Source organism: Salmo trutta, chromosome 15 (assembly GCF_901001165.1).
Source record: "Salmo trutta chromosome 15, fSalTru1.1, whole genome shotgun sequence".
In the NCBI taxonomy this organism is placed as follows: Eukaryota; Metazoa; Chordata; class Actinopteri; order Salmoniformes; family Salmonidae; genus Salmo; species Salmo trutta.
The window spans coordinates 52,550,994-52,568,626 of NC_042971.1; the positions used below are offsets into that span (position 1 = coordinate 52,550,994).

Genomic DNA, 17,633 nt, shown 5'->3' on the forward strand with positions numbered 1-17,633 from the left:
TATAATTAACAAATTCCTCGGTGTCCACATCACTAAGGAATTATTATAGTCCAAGAAGATACGACAACGCCTCTTCCCCCTTCAAGAGGCTGAAAGTATTAGGCATTGGCCCTCAGATCCCCAAAAAGTTATACAGCTGCACCATTGAGAGCATCTTGACTGGCTGCATCACCGCTTGGTATGGCAACTGCTTGGCATCCGACTGCAAGGCGTTACAGAGGATAGTGTATACGGCCCAGTACATCACTGGGGCCAAGCTCCCTGCCATCCAGGACCTCTATACCAGGCAGTGTCAGAGGAAAGCTAAAAAAATGATCAAAGACTCCAGCCACCAAAGTCATAGACTGTTCTCTCTGCTACCGCACGGCAAGCAGTACCAATGCACCAAGTCTGGAACCAACAGGACCATGAACAGCTTCTACCCCCAAGCCATTAGACTGCTAAATAGTTAGTTAAATAGTTAACCAAATAACTACCCGGACTATCTGCATTTACCCTTTTTGCACAAACTTTTTTGACTCATCAGATATGCTGCTGCTACAGTTTATTTGCTATCCTGTTGCATAGTCACCCTATTCCTGGTTATATGTACATATCTACCTCAATTACCTCATACCCCTGCACATTGACTCAGTACTGATACCCCGTGTATATAGCCAAGTTATCGTTACTCATTGTGTATTTTGTATTTATTCCGTAAATGATTATTTTTCAATTATTTCTCTATTTTTCTCTCTGCATTGTTAGGAAGGGCCCGTAAGTAAGCATTTCACTGTTAGTCTACACCTGTTGTTTATGGCACATGTGACAAATCATTTTTTTGTTGATTTTTAGCCTCTCACCAGGGTAACCTGGGACAGATAATCTAACCCCCTCAGTATATTGAAAGCAGGTGCTTCTTCATAGATGTGGTTTGAGTTAATTAAATAATTAACATCCCATCATGCTTAGGATCATGTATAAAAATGTACAGTTTCCCAATATTTTCAATTTGACTACCATGGCTAGAATAAGTGATCTCAGTGACTTTGAAAGAGGGGTCTCAAAGGCGCATTGAAACTGTTCTGGCGGCTCGTGGTGGCTCAACGCCCTATTAAGGCGCTCTATGCTGGTGTTTCCTTTATTTTGGCAGTTACCTGTAGATCAGTAAAGCTGTACAGTTCACAAAAAGAACGATTTTGGAATATAAATCAATAATTAGTTATTTGGTCACATTTAACCGCTGATGTAACAACATGTACATACAGTAGTCAATGTAAAAGCACTGAATTCAGTATAGGCTAAACACCATCTTTAACGTTCCCGGGCTGGGGCCCTGGGGCCTCTGCCCTCATGGTCTTGAAGGCTCTCTGTAACACACTGCTACTGTGACAAAGATAGAGAGATGGGCCACGTCTCAAATCAAATTGTATTTGTCACATGCACAGAATACCACAAGTGTAGACTACCGTTATATGCTTACTTACAAGCCCTTTCCCACAAATGCAGTTAAAAAGTATACAAATTAACAAATAGATTAAAAAAATAGTAACACAATAAAATAACTATAATGAGGCTATATACAGGCAGGCAGCCTATTCCCTTTATATACAGTGGCAAGAAAAAGTAACCCTTTGGAATTACCTGGATTTCTGCATAAATTGGTCATCAAATTTGATCTGATCTTCATCCAAGTCACAACAATAGACAAACATAGTGTGTTTAAACTAATAACACAAACATTATTGTATTTTTGTTGTCTATGTTGAATATATAATTTAAACATTCACAGTGTAGGTTGGAAAAAGTATGTGTACCCCTAGGCTAATGACTTCTCCAAAAGCTAATTGGAGTCAGGTGTCAGCTAACCTGGAGTCCAATCAATGAGACGAGATTGGAGATGTTGGTTAGAGATGCCTTGTCCTATAAAAAACGTGTTCACCAAATTTTGTTTGCTAATTATAAGAAGCATTGCCTGATGTGAACCATGTCTTGAACAAAAGAGATCTCAGAAGACCTAAGATTAAGAATTGTTGACTTACATGAAGCTGGAAAGGGTTACAAAAGTATCTCTAAAAGCCTTGATGTTCATCAGTCCACGGTAAGACAAATTGTCTATAAATGGAGAAAGCACTGTTGTTACTCTCCCTAGGAGTGGCCGTCCTGCAAAGATGACTGCAAGAGCACAGCGCAGAATGCTCAATGAGGTTATTAAGAAGAATCCTAGAATGTCAGCTAAAGACTTAAATTAATCTCTGGAACATGCTAACATCTGAGTCTACGATTCGTGAAACACTAAACAAGAATGGTGTTCATGGGAGGACACCACAGAAGAAGCCACTGCTGTCCAAAAAAAACATTGCTGCACGTCAAGTTTGCAAAAGTGCACCTGGATGTTCCACAGCCCTACTGGCAACATTTCCTGTGGACAGATGAAACTACAGTTGCGGTTTTTGGAAGGAACACACAACACTGTGGTGGAAAAAAAGGCACATCAACCTCATCCCAACTGTAAGCTATGTTGGAAGGAGCATCATGGTTTGGGGCTGCTTTGCTGCCTCAGGCCCTGGACAGCTTGCTATCATTGACGGAAAAATGAATTCCCAAGTTTATCAGGACATTTTGCAGGAGAATGTTAGGTTATGTGTCTGACCAATTGAAGCTCAACAGAAGTCGGGTGACGCAACAGGACAACGACCCAAAACGCATAGAAGAAATTCCTTCTGAGATGGCCCAGTCAGTCCAGAACTCAACCTGCTTGAGATGCTGTGCCATGACCTTGAGCAGTTCACACTAGACATCCCAAGAACATTGCTGAACTGAGAGTTTTGTGAAGGGGAATGGTCCAAAATTCCTCCTGACTGTTGTGCAGGTCTGATCCGCAACTACAGAAAATGTTTGGTTGAGGTTATTGCTGCCAAAGGAGGGTCAACCAGTTATTAAATCCAAGGGTTCACATTTTCCACCCTGCACTATGAATGTTTACACGGTGTGTTCAATAAAGACATGAACATATAATTGTTTGTTATTAGTTTAAGCTGACCGTTTGTCTATTGTTGTGACCTAGATGAAGATCAGATCAAATTATGTGGAAATACAGCTATTTCCAAAGGGTTCACATACTTTTTCTTGCCACTAGTGAAACTTGACCAGGGCACATAGGGTTCACATAGGCATGTATTTTGTCCGTCCTACTATGATTCTTTAGAAAATACAGGGAATGGGGAGGGTGTTGAAATGTAGATGTGTGTGTGTGTGTGTGTGTGTGTGGTTTTAGTTCATTTAAAAAAAAAAATGGTATTCTGCTGAAATGCAACAAGACATTTTCAGACAAACACCGGGAAGATGCTTTGGTCAAATTCAAACTATGGTTATTGCTAGTCGAGCAGTATAGGATACTTGTGTTGTCCAAAAATGACCCTTCCTGATGAATTATGGATTATGATATTGTCCAAAGATGCCCCTCATTTGTTCTATTTAATCTAAGGAAGGCCCTAAAAATTGTCAAGCACTCCAGCCACCCTAGTCATAGACTGTTCTCTCTTCTACCGCACGGCAAACAGTACCGGAGTGCCAAGTCTTGGTCAAAAAGGCTTCTTAACAGTTTCTACCCACCAAGCCATAAAACTGCTCAACAGTTAATCCAATGGCTACCTGGACTATTTGCATTGCTTTTTTCCAACACTGCTACACGCTGTTTATCTATTCATAGTCACTTTACCCTTACATGTACATATTACCACACTCAAACTGTAACCTGCGCATTGACTTGGTACTGGTACCCCTGTATATAGCCTTGTTATTTTGTGTTACTATTTTTATTTAGTAAGTATTTTCTTAACTGCATTGTTGGGTAAGGGTTTGTAAGTAAGCATTTCATGGTAAGGTTGTATTCAGCAAATACATTTAGATTTTTTTACCTTTTAACTAGGCAAGTCAGTTAAGAACAAATTCTTACGACAGCCTAGGAACAGTTAACTGACTTGTTCATGGGCAGAACCACAGATTTGTACCTTGTCAGCTCGGGGATTGGATCTAGCAACCTTTTGGTTACTGGCCCAATGCTCTAACCACTAGGCTACCTGCTGCCCGATCTAAGTGTCTGTCCCAAATAGCACTTTATTCCCTATAAAGTGCAACACGTTTGACCAGGTCAAAAGTAGTGCACTCCATAGGGAATATGGTACTATTTGGGTTATTACTTAAGAGCTAACATTTTACCTTTTCAGCTGGCAATTAGACTCTTGTTGTGCCTTGTCACATTGACTGCATGCCAAAAACAAACATTCTTTTCTCATGTTTGTCATTTAGTTGTTCAGGTACTGTATGGGCTACATCTATCTTAAGGTGTGTTGTGTCAAGGTTGACCAATATATTTTTAAATCACACCTGTGTTAATTAACATAAGAAAATGACAGCTGCCTAAGCATAAAACGTGACAAGGCACACGAGTCTAATTATTTGGAAAATACAGACATGAAAATAACTTTTTATTCAGTAAAACGTTGTTAGACGTTGCATAGTAATAACAAAAGTCTAAAGAGCAAACTAATCTCTGTTTTAGAGACCAACGTCTAAAACTGTTGTACAGATCTGCTACAAGCCTTGGAGGACCTTCTAGGCGTTCCCTGTGTAGCGTGGGCAGCATACCCTCTTGTCGGCTGATAATTCTCGTTGTTGACACTTCGTCGGAGAAAATGGCGGCTGGAGTGAGACAGGAGCTTGCACAACTTATGAATTCAAGCGGATCTCACAAAGATCTCGCTGGAAAGTATGTATTGGCCAAAATGGCTGAAAATATATGTGCGTGGAGATGTACATTACTTTAGACCTGAGTGTGACGTTTACAGTGAATTATTAACGTGTCAATGAGCAGCCCGCCGATGCTAGTTATGCTAGCTAGCAATAGCTATTAGCATCACACTGCGGCTAGCATAGGTTAGACGTTTAACCGGTACTTTATGTATCTAACGTTATCTACCGGTATGTTAGCTAATGTTAATTATCAACTAGCTAGACAGTGTCTGTGGATAAAATTATTGCCAAATGTATTGTGTTGTCAACAGTGTGCACTGGTCGATTAGTTACAGTTTAGTTTATTAACGTCAGCTAGCTATGGCTTTTAGTTATGTAGATAACTAGCTAAATATAGCTCGCTAACTGTTGGCTTTTGATGTGTGTATTGATTTGCATTTGGTATTGCAGGCTTGCTATTCCATTGTAATTTCAGAAAGTGCTTTAGTGAAAATAATTGTAAATTCTCAAGTCATGAATATAATTTTTCATTTAAGCTAACTAGCTAATACACCCCTTGTTTTATCAATTGTAGATATCGACAGATTCTGGAGAAGGCCATCCAATTCACAGATGCAGAACAATTGGAATCATTAAAAGCATTCGTCGAAGCAAGTACGTATCCTGTATAAAGTACAGGATGGAATAAATCCTGCTTACCATTTACTAACCTGTTACATAAAGTCCCCCTTTTCCTTTGTACAATCATTACTGTATATCCTTTCTAACTGTAATCCTTTCCTGTCCTGCAGTGGTCAATGAGAATGTCAGCTTAGTGATCTCTAGACAGCTGCTGACAGACTTCTGCACAAACATACCCAGTCTTCCTGATAGCACAGCCAAGTCAGTTTACCACTTCACACTAGAGAAGATACAGCCCAGGGTCATCTCATTTGAAGAACAGGTGAGTACTGTGCACATTGCACACACCTGGTTTCCCAGATCTAGCCTAGACACTGGTTTGAAATAAATAACACATGTCTACCCCCAGGTGGCCTCCATCAGACAGCACCTATCCACCATCTATGAGAAGGAGGAGGACTGGAGAAACGCTGCTCAGGTTCTAGTGGGCATTCCTCTGGAGACAGGACAGAAGTAAGTCAATTTAGTCGTGTTTCCCAATATTGTTGCGCGACTCGCCGGGAGTGTACAATTTGGTTCTAGCTGAGCACTAACACGTCTGATTCAACTAATAAACCCTCTTGTCCTCTTGGTCAGGCAGTACAACGTAGACTATAAGTTGGACACGTACCTGAAGATCGCCCGTCTGTACCTGGAGGATGATGACCCTGTTCAGGCCGAGGCCTACATCAACAGAGCCTCTCTGCTCCAGAACGAGTCCACCAACGAACAGCTACAGGTCCACTACAAAGTGTGCTACGCCAGAGTGTTGGACTACAGGAGGAAGTTTATCGAGGCTGCACAGCGGTACAACGAGCTCTCTTACAAGTCCATCGTTCACGAGACGGAGCGTCTAGAGGCCCTGAAGCACGCTCTTCATTGCACCATCCTGGCATCAGCAGGTACCTTGCCACTGGTTTGTTTATTGTCTGTCACAACATTTTGAAAGGTGTGTAGTCAAAGCAGCTCTAACTGTCGTTGCTTTTTTGGCTCCAGTTTTTTGTTGCGCTATATTTGGACTGCAAGGTATTAACAGTAAAGTTCACTCTCCCTCCCTCTTTCTCTCCAGGCCAGCAGCGCTCCCGTATGTTAGCCACCCTGTTTAAAGACGAGCGCTGTCAGCAGCTGGCGGCCTATGGCATCCTAGAGAAGATGTACCTGGACCGCATAATCAGGGGGAACCAGCTGCAGGAGTTTGCTGCCATGCTCATGCCCCACCAGAAAGCCACCACTGGGGATGGTTAGTCTCCCAACTCAGCCTCTCTCCATAGTCCCTAGTTATTTAATTGATTGTGTAATAAGAAAATATGCTCAGCTGCATTACTGTGGGATTCTGTTTCTAGGCTCCAGCATATTGGACAGAGCTGTTATTGAACACAACCTGCTGTCTGCTAGCAAACTTTACAACAACATCACGTTTGAAGAGCTAGGGGCGCTTCTGGAGATCCCTCCCGCTAAGGTAAGATGGAGTTCAACATACAAGACTCAACAGCACTTTCACAGGCGTACGTTTTTTTTCCGGAGGGGTGTACGTAGATAGGTCTAGGGTTTTGGTAATGCGTCCTGTAACTTAGTGTATTTGTAAATGTTGAAAATCAGGTGCGTTTTTAAATGATTCTTTAATTTGTTATCAAGAGTGACAGTTGGTGTAGGCATATCATCTTATTCCTCAAGACATGAAGTATCTGATGGAGAACATCACTTTTCAGGGAAAGAGTTAGGGATGTAATTTATGATGAATGTAGTGTTTGAGGGCATAACCAAAACCTTTAGTATGAGAGGTTGAAATGAGGGGGAAAAAAAAAAAAATGATTTATAGTACTTTCACAGACATACAGTATTTATCCCAAAATATAAACACAATAATATTTTGTGGTCTGTTATGAAAGTTGAAGTGTCAGTATTAAAGCAGCAGCATTACCTAGAAGGCTTGTATTTTGAATATACATGTTGTTGTGCAGGACGATTATCTCCATGGTGAGGTCCCTGGTTACAGATGCAGTCTGGTAGGGAACATAATCATTACTTTACTAATGAATGGGGTGTGAAACCTAAAATACAGTGACATAAAAGCCTTGTTGGCTCTGTCTTTCTCGCTCTCTCAACTTCTTGGTTGAAGACGGAGGTAATCAGAACGGAATGTGCACTCCCCTTATAATACCAGCTAAATGCTGTGGCTGATGTTTTTGTTAATGTAAAGGGTGTCCTTGTAATTCCTAAAGGCTCATATTGTGTCATATTTAGGGAAGTAGGCTACTTCAGGTAGTGGGATTGGGGATACATTATTCATAACCATGTGAAATTGTAGAGTCTTATTTGATGATCAAGTTGATAAGTGGCACCTAGGTAAGACATTGATCTGTAATTTATTTTCTCTGTGGTAAGTAGTACATTAGTTTTATACTGAAAACAAACCTTGTACTGTACAAATAAATAGCCTGTGTTGCAATGACAGGAAAGCTGTGGAGACTGTTAAAGTTTAATGATACAGGCATTAGAAAGGTCTGAGCTTGCCTGAACTTCGTATTTCTGTTCTATCATCATGGAACAGCGCCAACTGAATTCCACCCTATTGTATATTTTGTTTCTTCTTATTACCCAGTCATTTATTGCATGCATATCTTATATCCCACAGTGTGTTTCTAGTACAGAACGTTTCTGTTGCTATTCTCCCCAGTATGGCTTTTTCAACTCTGCTGAATTGAAAATATTGTCGCGTTAGCTATGTGAACTACTCATTGGTTTGTGTTAGTGCACTAGGTTACAACGTCCAAATGAGGAGTAAACCTATGAGATATTTGTTGTTGAAAGATTGTGAACTGCATGTCTAGTTACAGTGGACTTAGTGTACATATTGAATTGAAAAGTGGGATGGTGTTAGTCAATTATAACGGGAGTGAGACGCTACACTACATTTGCCCATTGGGCTGGGTGAGACCAAAAGACATTGTAATTTGTAGGTAATGCATACATTTACTGTTGACGCATACAGGTAACTGACAAAATAAAGGAAACGATAACTTTATGGGCGTTGGGAATAGATTCTACAAGTGTCTGGAACTCTATTGGAGGGATGCGACACCAGTCTTCCATGAGAAATTCCATCATTTGGTGTTTTGTTGATGGTGGTGGAAAACACTGTCTTATTGCCGCTTCAGAACCTCCCATAAGTGTTCAATTAGATTGAAATCCGGTGACTGACACACACCCACGCACACAATTTAAACCCCTATGCTCCTTTGGGAACCCTCTTTCAAAGTCACTGATTTATTCTAGCCATGATATACATGACCCTAAGCATGATGGGATGTTAATTTCTTAATTAACTAAGGAAACGCGTGTGGAAACACCTGCTTTCATGATATACTGAACTAAATATAAACACAACATGTAAAGTGTTGGTTTCATGAGCTGAAATAAAATATCCCAGAAATGTTCCATACGCACAAAAAGCTTATTTCTCTCAAATGTTGTGAACACATTTATTTACATCCCTGTTAGTCAGCATTTCTCCTTTACCAAGATAATCCATCCACCTGACAGGTGTGGCATATCAAGAAACTGATTAAACAGCATGATCATTACACTGGTCCACCTTGTTCTGGGGACAATAAAAGGCCACTCTAAAATGTGCAGTTTTGTCACACAACACAATGCCATAGATGTCTCAAGTTTTGATTGAGCGTGCAATTGGCATGCTGACTGCAGGAATGTCCACCAGAGCTGTTGGCAGAGAATTGAATGTTAATCTTTCTACCATAAGCCGCCCCCAACAGCGTTTTTAGAGAATTTGGCAGTACGTCTGACCGGCCTCACAACCGCAGACCACGTGTAACCACGCCAGATCAGGACCTCCCCTTCTGGCTTCTTCACCTGCGGGATTGTCTGAGACCAGCCACCCGGACAGCTGATGAAACTGAGGAGTATTTCTGTCTGTAATAAAGCTAATTTTGTGGGGGAAAACTCATTCTGATTGGCTGGGCCTGGCTCCCCAGTGGGTGGGCCTATGCCCACCCATGGCTGCGCCTGTCGGGTGTAAAAACTGTAGATTATATGAACTGTAACTAAGTAAAATCGTTGAAATTGTTGCATGTTGCATTTTATTTTTGTTCAGTATACTTAATTTACTCAAATGTTTCCTGTATTTTGGCAGTTACCTGTACATGTTGGCTGTATTGTGAAGTATTACAGTAGTTATGTACACAGACTAACGAGCACCTAACAACACTTCATACTCGTATTGGCCTGAAATGAATCTGACCATGTTTCAGTGGCCTGATCCAGAAACAACCCCTAGTACCTACCACTACCCACTTCATGGGGACCTGAAAGGATTGTACCATAAGCCAGTGATTCTCAACTGGTGGGTTGCGACCCAAATTTGGGTCAATTGGTCAGGGGTGTCTGAGTAAAAAGAAAAACTAAAACCAGGTAGAAAATGTGTACAAATGATCATGAACCTGCATTTAACAAAATATAACTTGATCTCAATTTAATTATTGATGACAAAAAAGGTGGGCGTGTTGTTCCCTTGTCATATAATTGCTACATTTACTATCAATATAGCATTAAAAAATTCTGATTGTATTTTGAACCCCAAAACATTGGGATTTGACAATTGGATCATGACTGAAACAACCTGGTTCAATTTGGGTCCTGAAGAAAAACCAACCACTGCTAAGCAATATGGCTAATAGCACATGAGGATATGGTTGTTTCTGGACAGGGCTGTTAACTTGTTACTGACATGTTCCTGTGTGTAGTTGGTAGTATGTGTGTGTGCCATGGCGATGCCAGTGAACTATCCCTGTGTGTCTGTCCCTGTCCCCAGGCTGAAAAGATTGCCTCCCAGATGATAACAGAGGGACGCATGAACGGCTTTATCGACCAGATAGACGGAATCGTCCACTTTGAGAGTGAGTACTTAGCCGTTAGCTGTGCATGGACTCCTCTATTTACAGAAGACTATGCCCACTGCCCAGTTAGCTCTAGGAGGAGGAAATGCCTCTCTCTCTAGGCTAGGGCCTTGTTCCTCTTGGTTAATTAATTCCTGTCAGTGCAAGATTCCATGGTTCCTTTTTAAGTTTCTGCTTTTCTAGCTAATGTAATCCTAGGCTTTTTTTTTTTCATTATTAAAATATTGTGTTATTTCTTTTCAATAAGATACCTAACCGTCTTTCTCCCTTGCTCTCTGTCTCTCAGCACGGGAGCCCCTGCCCACCTGGGACAAGCAGATCCAGTCTCTATGTTTTCAGGTGAACAACCTGCTGGAAAAGATCACTGCTGCTGCTCCTGAGTGGACAGCCCAGGCCATGGAGGCTCAGATGACCCAGTAGACTGACTGACACCCCCTGGCCTGGAACACTCCACATGACCACCCACACCAGGCACACCCACTGGCCTGGAACACTCCACATGACCACCCACACCAGGCACACCCACTGGCCTGGGACATCCCAAATGACCACCCACACCAGGCACACCCTCTGGCCTGGAACACTCCACATGACCACCCACACCAGGCACACCCACTGGCCTGGGACATCCCAAATGACCACCCACACCAGGCACACCCCCTGGCCTGGGACATCTCACATGACCACCCACACCAGGCACACCCACTGGCCTGGGACATCTCACATCACCCCACACACCAGGGCACACCTGGCCTGGGACATCCCACATGACCACCCACACCAGGCACACCCACTGGCCTGGGACATCCCACATGACCACCCACACCAGGCACACCTGGCCTGGGACATCCCACATGACCACCCACACCAGGCACACCCCCTGGCCTGGGACATCTCACATCACACCAGGCACACCCCCTGGCCTGGGACATCTCACATGAACACCCACACCAGGCACATCCCCTGGCCTGGGACATCTCACATGACCCCACACACCAGGCACATCCCCTGGCCTGGGACATCTCACATGACCCCACACACCAGGGCACACCTGGCCTGGGACATCTCACATGACCACCCACACCAGGGCACACCTGGCCTGGGACATCTCACATGACCACCCACACCAGGGCACACCTGGCCTGGGACATCTCACATCACCCCACACACCAGGGTACACCTGGCCTGGAATACCCCACACACCAGGGCACATCTCACATGGCACCCTTCTCCTTATTCACTATAGAGGGTGCAATTTTGTCTGGGTGGCTGGGCTAAGTGCGAAGTTTTGTAAGATCGTACTGTACTGAAGACTGCAAACACGAAATTGTTCAGTTGAAACCAGTTGAAGCCAAATTCTGTTGTATTTTGGCAGGGGTTAATAGAGCTTAGCCGAGCACCCGGCCTTAGTAGTGGTAGGGGAAACACTGGCCACTCCTCCCCACACACACACACACACTCTCTCTCACCGTTTCTCTCTCTCGCTCTCGCTCTCTCTCTCTCTCACTGTCTCTCTCTCTCACTGTCTCTCGCCCATTTAAGTGTGAGACATGTTCCAATCTGGTGTTCTCTAGCATGTTTCTCAGAAGAAGGCTGCTGTATATTATGCTTGGAGTTTACCATTCATCTTTCTAGGACTAATAAATGGATACTTGAATCCATAGGCTCATCAAGTTACCAGTGGTTGCAATCTTATATATACTTTGATTTCATGTATTACAAACCAGAGAACGCAAACACTGATGTCCCACGACGAAGGTGTTAGTGATTCAATTTGAAATGTGAAAGACACACAGGCCATGCCTACCGACACTTAATTTGTTGCTGTATTCTTGTACAATGATTTAGTTACATTCTGTTTGGAAACATTTTGTCAGACCTGGAGTGCAACTTCAACAAAGAGATGAATAAAAAAAAAAAGAAATAAGTCAGCATACATTTTTTATTTCTTCTGAATAATCAGCTCTTTTTCATCACTATTTGTGTTTCAGCCATGTTTTATACTGTTGAATTTGCCATATCTGACTTCTTCAACAAGGTCCATGTTTGACAATAAGTATCTTCTTCCTGGTTTCTCTGCAAGAGAAAAAATGAATTGCAATTTACTTAGACCCTGTCAGTATAAATTACATTGTACTCTCACCAGTTTGATTGGAATCAGCAGGATAGAGATAGTCCGCTTATAGATGATGACTTGCATATAGTAATCAGGTAACATAAGGTTTTACAACTAGATTAACCATGTACTTTCCATCTCCAGTCCCTCTTTATAATCAGCATCCAGGATCCAAACAACTAATTTTATAACAACAATGACTGATAGTGTTTCTTTGTTGTACCTTACAGTGTCACACAACACACACTCGTTGGTGTAAGTGACTCCGTTGGATCCACACACAGGCTCAAAGTGGAAGGGACAGCCTGGCTGCTGATAGTTGTAGCATGCCGGCTAAAGGAAAGATGTTTGAGTGTTGTGAGCTTTGTCTTTCCTCGCAGTTTTAATTCATTTGAATGGACCATTATGATCAGTTACACAATAAAAACTAGTTTAGTCAACTCTTTGTGTCAAAATATGAATAGCTGGATACATTACCTTCTTAACATTTGCCCCCTGCACATCTGATGGACAAAACATTGTCATTGATATAGTGACAACATTAACCATACATACTAAAAGTACATTTCAGTGGTGAAGAAGTATGCTTACTTGAGAGGCAAGATATGATGAGAAGAAGGAGAAAGGTAGGTTTACCAGGCATATTGGCAACTGCAGTAGTCCGCTACGGTGAGTGTTTCTCCTAGTAATAAATGTCTATATACTCTATTAGTGTTTTGGGAAACTTCAATGACCTCATTTCTGGCCAAAGTCCCCCTTCGGTTCTATTGACAGTGACACACATTTTTGGCTCTAGTCTTAAACAAAATGTCAAACAGTAGCACTATGCAGATATCCAAGCTCTTGTGAAGACCAATGTTGAATATTTCTATGGGTCAGGTTGGTTCTGTCTCTATTGTTATAACCACACTCCCTGGTGATTCATTCAGCTAGCTGTTATGTCTCTTCACGGCAGTATTCAGAAGGACAAACAACAGTTTTGTACTTATTGAGTATGATCATTTCAGGGGAACACAAATCACACATAACAGAGGGAACAATTCAAACAGACCTGCATGGTAGGGCTCCGTTTGACAAGTCAATGATTCATTTATCTCTAATGGGCTCTCTACAGCTTCATCCTGTCCACATGTGGTTTCCGTAGTTTCTCACTGACTTTATCTCGATGACAAACCATGAGTAGCTAGTGGGCCTATAGTAATCATTACCAGGTTAACCAATACATGTGTTCAGTGCTTCACCCTGGCCTGGGGTGTGTTGGAGGTATGTTGATGCTCAGTATAACTTTTACTGATGTTATACAGTTTCTAGGAATTACTGAATGATCAAGCCACAATGTATGTCCCATTTTAGCATTTATATAGCATTCATATTAACAAATCGGCAAAAATGATCGGCAAAAATGACATTTATTGCATTGTATTTCTTACATCAAGAAAATATAATTCTAAAGTATAAACGTATTCAGGATACCAGAATTCGATCTCAGATTTTTTTCTTCAGGTCTCTGACGCCATCTAGAGGAAAACAGACATGAATACCACAACACACTTTTTCATTTTCGTTTTTGCCTAAAACACTTGACCTACTCTACTGTACAACGATGACCCATACCACAAAGTACTAAAATGACTCACTGTCTTACACTTATAGTCAAACATGACTTTATACAGTAAGGTTCAAGTGTCAGTCAGGCTACGCAATCAGGTATGATGCCATTACAGTTTCCACAGAACTACGGGGTACTCAGTGTATTGCTCTGTGAAACATTAACAGACTTGTGGTTGTACCTTAGCTCAGAAGATCCCCTGCTCCTTGCGTAGATCTATGTATCTTTTCAGCTGACAGGTAGAGCACAGCTGACACCACAAGACGGCACAGAAGTCCCCACACAGGGAGCCCTGGACACCAAACCAAACAAGACACTTTGTCCAGGTCAGGAGAGAGACAGGGAGAGAGTCATCATACATACATCAGAGCCTGTCCATCTGGTTAGAATGTTTCATGTGACAGAATAACAGACCCAGAGCAGCCTATGACTGTTACAGTATAAGCTAAGTGAAAGGAACTCACACTAATGTTGTTTCTGGTGCGGTACATGGTGCGCATGGTCATGGAAGACCCACACAGACAACACTCATCCATATCACTGGCGACAGAGCAGCACAGACATGGGAAGCACCAATAACCACAACAACCTAGGAGAGAGAGGGAGGGAGGGAGGGAGGGAGGGAGAGAGACAATGAGAGGGGGGAACCATCAAATGAATATGGCAATTTGTTGTTTACTAGAATGTGCTGTTTTTTCACCTCAAACGCAAATGCCACAATTGGACCTGACTCTAACCTTTAAAGGACAGGAGGCTGAGACTAACAGCATCGGTGTCAACACTATTACATAGAAAGCCTTGTTACTGCACAACAGTGTCCTCATCAGCTTACATAAAGAGCACCTTTGCATAGACAGTATTGCATGCATATGGTACTGTGGGTGTACTGTGTACATGTGATAGTGATCAGTAGAAGTTACCTCCCCCTACTACAGCGACTGTGTCCTGGGCCTTCTACTATGGTAGAACATGCAAATCACTCAATTTGTTTGTATTGAAATGCGGAGTCAAATGGATTATTCTTTCAGCTAGTGTAAGTAATGAATCCACTGGCGCCAAAATGGTCTGATTGTGATATTGAAATGTATATATATACCATAGATATAAAATATGTAGTATACATAGTACTTCACAAATAAGTCAATACAATAGGTCAACATGTGATTCTATGCTTTATAATGTTATCAACTTTAGTACTGCTATGTAACCACATTCAGTGTCTGGGTTCAAATATTTACTGAACAAAAATATAAAAGCAACATGCAGCAATTTAAAAGATTTAACTGAGTTACAGTTCATATAAGGAAATCAGTCAATTCACCTGTGTAATTAATGATCATGCTGTTTATTCATCTTCTTGATATGCCACACCTGTCAGATGGATGGATTATCTTGGTAAAGGAGAAATGCTCACTAACAGGGATGTAAATAAATGTGTTCACAACATTTGAGAGAAATAAGCTTTTTGTGCGTAAGGAACATTTCTGGGATCTTTTATTTCAGCTCATGAAACATGGGACCAACACTTTACATGTTACATTTACATTTTTGTTCAGTAAAGTTAAGAGGTTCACTACTGTCCACTATTCCATTTTCCCATCAGAGTTGTTTCCATCCAGTTGACTTGTTGCAGATAAAAGTCTGTGCATAAATACATAGTGCACATAAAAATAACTTTTCAAGTTAAATCTTTTGAGGTTAAATTCCCATGTGCCGAATAAAAAATAAAAGTTAAATGGGTTTCCATAGCATTTTCAACTCGAGCCCTACTGTCACTAAAACTATTGCGTAGGTATAGCGAATGTGCCCACTCTGGTGTGGGCACGTGCTCTCTAGCCAATGGCTACAGTTGAGGTATAGCCTACTACATGATGAGATTACTATAGACAAAAGTGCGAAATTGTTTTTATTGATCAAATGGCAACCAAGCATCGATCATCATGCCACCAGAATAAGAACCTCAATATTTATTGAAAGGAGCATCAACCTAATCCCTGTGCACTTTCACCACCCTTTAAAGTTCATCTTAATTTATATCATCTGTAGCATAATTTAACTGCATGGTTTCCCATTATGTTGTGACATTTTGATCCGACATGTAGGCTGCTTTACTGGCATAAAAGGGCTAGATGGAAATCTGTTTAATATCAAGCCATTCTGAAGATGCTGGAATTATATTTTAAATGAAGGTGCGAATGCCTACAATATGTAGGTTATATTGAAGTGTTAGGTTCGCAAGGAATAGCCGCTCGGAATTGGAGAGATGTGTAAGCTTTGCTGAATAACTGGGCCTGCCAGGAGTATTTGTATTTGTATTTATTAAGGATCCCTGGGTGTCCAGCAACATTAAAGCAGTTATATACAGTTAAAAATATTACATTACATTACATTTCATAACACTTTTCACAACACATTAAGTGTGTTCCCACAGGCCACTACTCTACTATCACATATCTACAATTCAAGGTCCATGTGTGCACGTGTGTAGAGTGCGTGTCTTATCAATTGTACAGCTGAAGTTGGAAGCTTACATACGCCTTAGCCAAATACATTTAAACAGTTTTTCACAATTCCTGACATTTAATCCCAGTAAAAATTCCCTGTTTTAGGTCAGATAGGATCACCACTTTATTTTAGGAATGTGAAATGTCAGAATAATAGTAGAGAGAATGATTTATTTCAGCTTTTATTTCTTTCATCACATTCCCAGTGGGTCAGAAGTTTACATACACTCAATTAGTATTTGGTAGCATTGCCTTTAAATTGTTTAACTTGGGTCAAACATTTCAGGTAGCCTTCCACAACCTTCCCACAATAAGTTGGGTGAATTTTGGCCCATTCTTCCTGACAGAGCTGGTGTAACTGAGTCAGGTTTGTAGGCCTCCTTGCTCGCACATACATTATCAGTTCTGCCCACAAATGTTCTATATGATTGAGTTCAGGGCTTTGTGATGGCCACTCCAATACCTTGACTTTGTTGTCCTTAAGCCATTTTGCCACAACTTTGGAAGTATGCTTGGGGTCATTGTCCATTTGGAAGACCCATTGCGACAAGCTTTAACTTCCTGACTGATGTCTTGAGATGTTGCTTCAATATATCCACGTAATTTTCCATCCTCATGATGCCATCTATTTTGTGAAGTGCACCAGTCCCTCCTGCAGCAAAGCACCCCTACAACATGATGCTGCCACCCCCGTGCTTCACGGTTGGAATGGTGTTCTTCCCCCTTTTTCCTCCAAACATAACGCCGGTCACTATGGCCAAACATTTCTATTCTTGTTTCATAAGACCAGAGGATATTTCCCCAAAAAGTACGATCTTTGTCCCCATGTGCAGTTGCAAACCGTAGTCTGGCTTTTTTATGAAGGTTTTGGAGCAGTGGCTTCTTCCTTGCTGAGCGGCCTTTTAGGTTATGTCGATATAGGACTTGTTTTACTGTGGATATAGATACTTTTGTACCTGTTTCCTCCAGCATCTTCACAAGGTCCTTTGCTGTTGTTCTGGGAATGATTTGCACATTTTGCACCAAAGTACGTTTATCTCTAGGAGACAGAACTCGTCTCCTTCCTGAGCGGTTTGACGGCTGCGTGGTCTCGT

At 41.7% G+C, this 17,633-nt stretch overlaps 3 protein-coding genes and 1 long non-coding RNA gene across 5 annotated transcripts; 2 read left to right on the forward strand and 2 right to left on the reverse strand.

Moving 5' to 3' along the window:
• The first annotated feature begins 4,616 nt into the window (after positions 1–4,616).
• Positions 4,617–12,234, forward strand: LOC115149320 (COP9 constitutive photomorphogenic homolog subunit 4 (Arabidopsis)). 2 transcript variants are annotated; one of them, XM_029692091.1, is made up of 10 exons: positions 4,617–4,750; positions 5,309–5,388; positions 5,526–5,677; positions 5,765–5,868; positions 5,992–6,296; positions 6,464–6,634; positions 6,738–6,853; positions 7,356–7,400; positions 10,226–10,310; positions 10,597–12,234. In XM_029692091.1, the coding sequence occupies exons 1-10, from the start codon at positions 4,677–4,679 to the stop codon at positions 10,728–10,730; spliced, it is 1,266 nt and encodes a 421-aa protein (XP_029547951.1). In that variant the 5' UTR covers positions 4,617–4,676; the 3' UTR covers positions 10,731–12,234. The 2 variants fall into 2 exon arrangements, with proteins under 2 accessions (XP_029547951.1, XP_029547952.1); XM_029692092.1 differs by lacking the exon at positions 7,356–7,400.
• Positions 10,738–12,234, forward strand: LOC115149322 (uncharacterized histidine-rich protein DDB_G0274557-like). Its single transcript, XM_029692094.1, has 2 exons — positions 10,738–11,309; positions 11,398–12,234. The coding sequence occupies exons 1-2, from the start codon at positions 10,765–10,767 to the stop codon at positions 11,618–11,620; spliced, it is 768 nt and encodes a 255-aa protein (XP_029547954.1). The 5' UTR covers positions 10,738–10,764; the 3' UTR covers positions 11,621–12,234.
• Positions 12,235–12,237: 3 nt separating this feature from the next.
• On the reverse strand, positions 12,238–13,136 carry LOC115149321 (serine protease inhibitor Kazal-type 1). The gene is made up of 4 exons (XM_029692093.1): positions 13,018–13,136; positions 12,904–12,929; positions 12,650–12,759; positions 12,238–12,386 (listed from the first exon to the last, which is right to left on the reverse strand). The coding sequence occupies exons 1-4, from the start codon at positions 13,067–13,069 to the stop codon at positions 12,341–12,343; spliced, it is 234 nt and encodes a 77-aa protein (XP_029547953.1). The 5' UTR covers positions 13,070–13,136; the 3' UTR covers positions 12,238–12,340.
• Positions 13,137–13,816: 680 nt separating this feature from the next.
• On the reverse strand, positions 13,817–14,593 carry LOC115148260 (uncharacterized). The gene is made up of 3 exons (XR_003866617.1): positions 14,500–14,593; positions 14,217–14,351; positions 13,817–13,943 (listed from the first exon to the last, which is right to left on the reverse strand). It is a non-coding gene; the product is annotated as an uncharacterized LOC115148260 (long non-coding RNA).
• Positions 14,594–17,633: the final 3,040 nt, after the last annotated feature.

Bases quoted from the DNA above. Each gene is read 5' to 3' on its own strand.
- LOC115149320 (XM_029692091.1), top strand. From the start codon at position 4,677: ATGGCGGCTGGAGTGAGACAGGAGCTTGCACAACTTATGAATTCAAGC. The intron at 5,389-5,525 runs GTACGTATCCTG...CCTGTCCTGCAG, and splicing joins AAAAGCATTCGTCGAAGCAA to TGGTCAATGAGAATGTCAGC. The intron at 5,869-5,991 runs GTAAGTCAATTT...CCTCTTGGTCAG, and splicing joins CCTCTGGAGACAGGACAGAA to GCAGTACAACGTAGACTATA.
- LOC115149322 (XM_029692094.1), top strand. From the start codon at position 10,765: ATGACCACCCACACCAGGCACACCCACTGGCCTGGAACACTCCACATG. The intron at 11,310-11,397 runs GCACATCCCCTG...CACCCACACCAG, and splicing joins CACATGACCCCACACACCAG to GGCACACCTGGCCTGGGACA.
- LOC115149321 (XM_029692093.1), bottom strand. From the start codon at position 13,069: ATGCCTGGTAAACCTACCTTTCTCCTTCTTCTCATCATATCTTGCCTC. The intron at 12,930-13,017 runs GTAAGCATACTT...TTTGTCCATCAG, and splicing joins CATCATATCTTGCCTCTCAA to ATGTGCAGGGGGCAAATGTT. The intron at 12,387-12,649 runs GTACAACAAAGA...TTTCTCTTGCAG, and splicing joins GTGTTGTGTGACACTGTAAG to AGAAACCAGGAAGAAGATAC.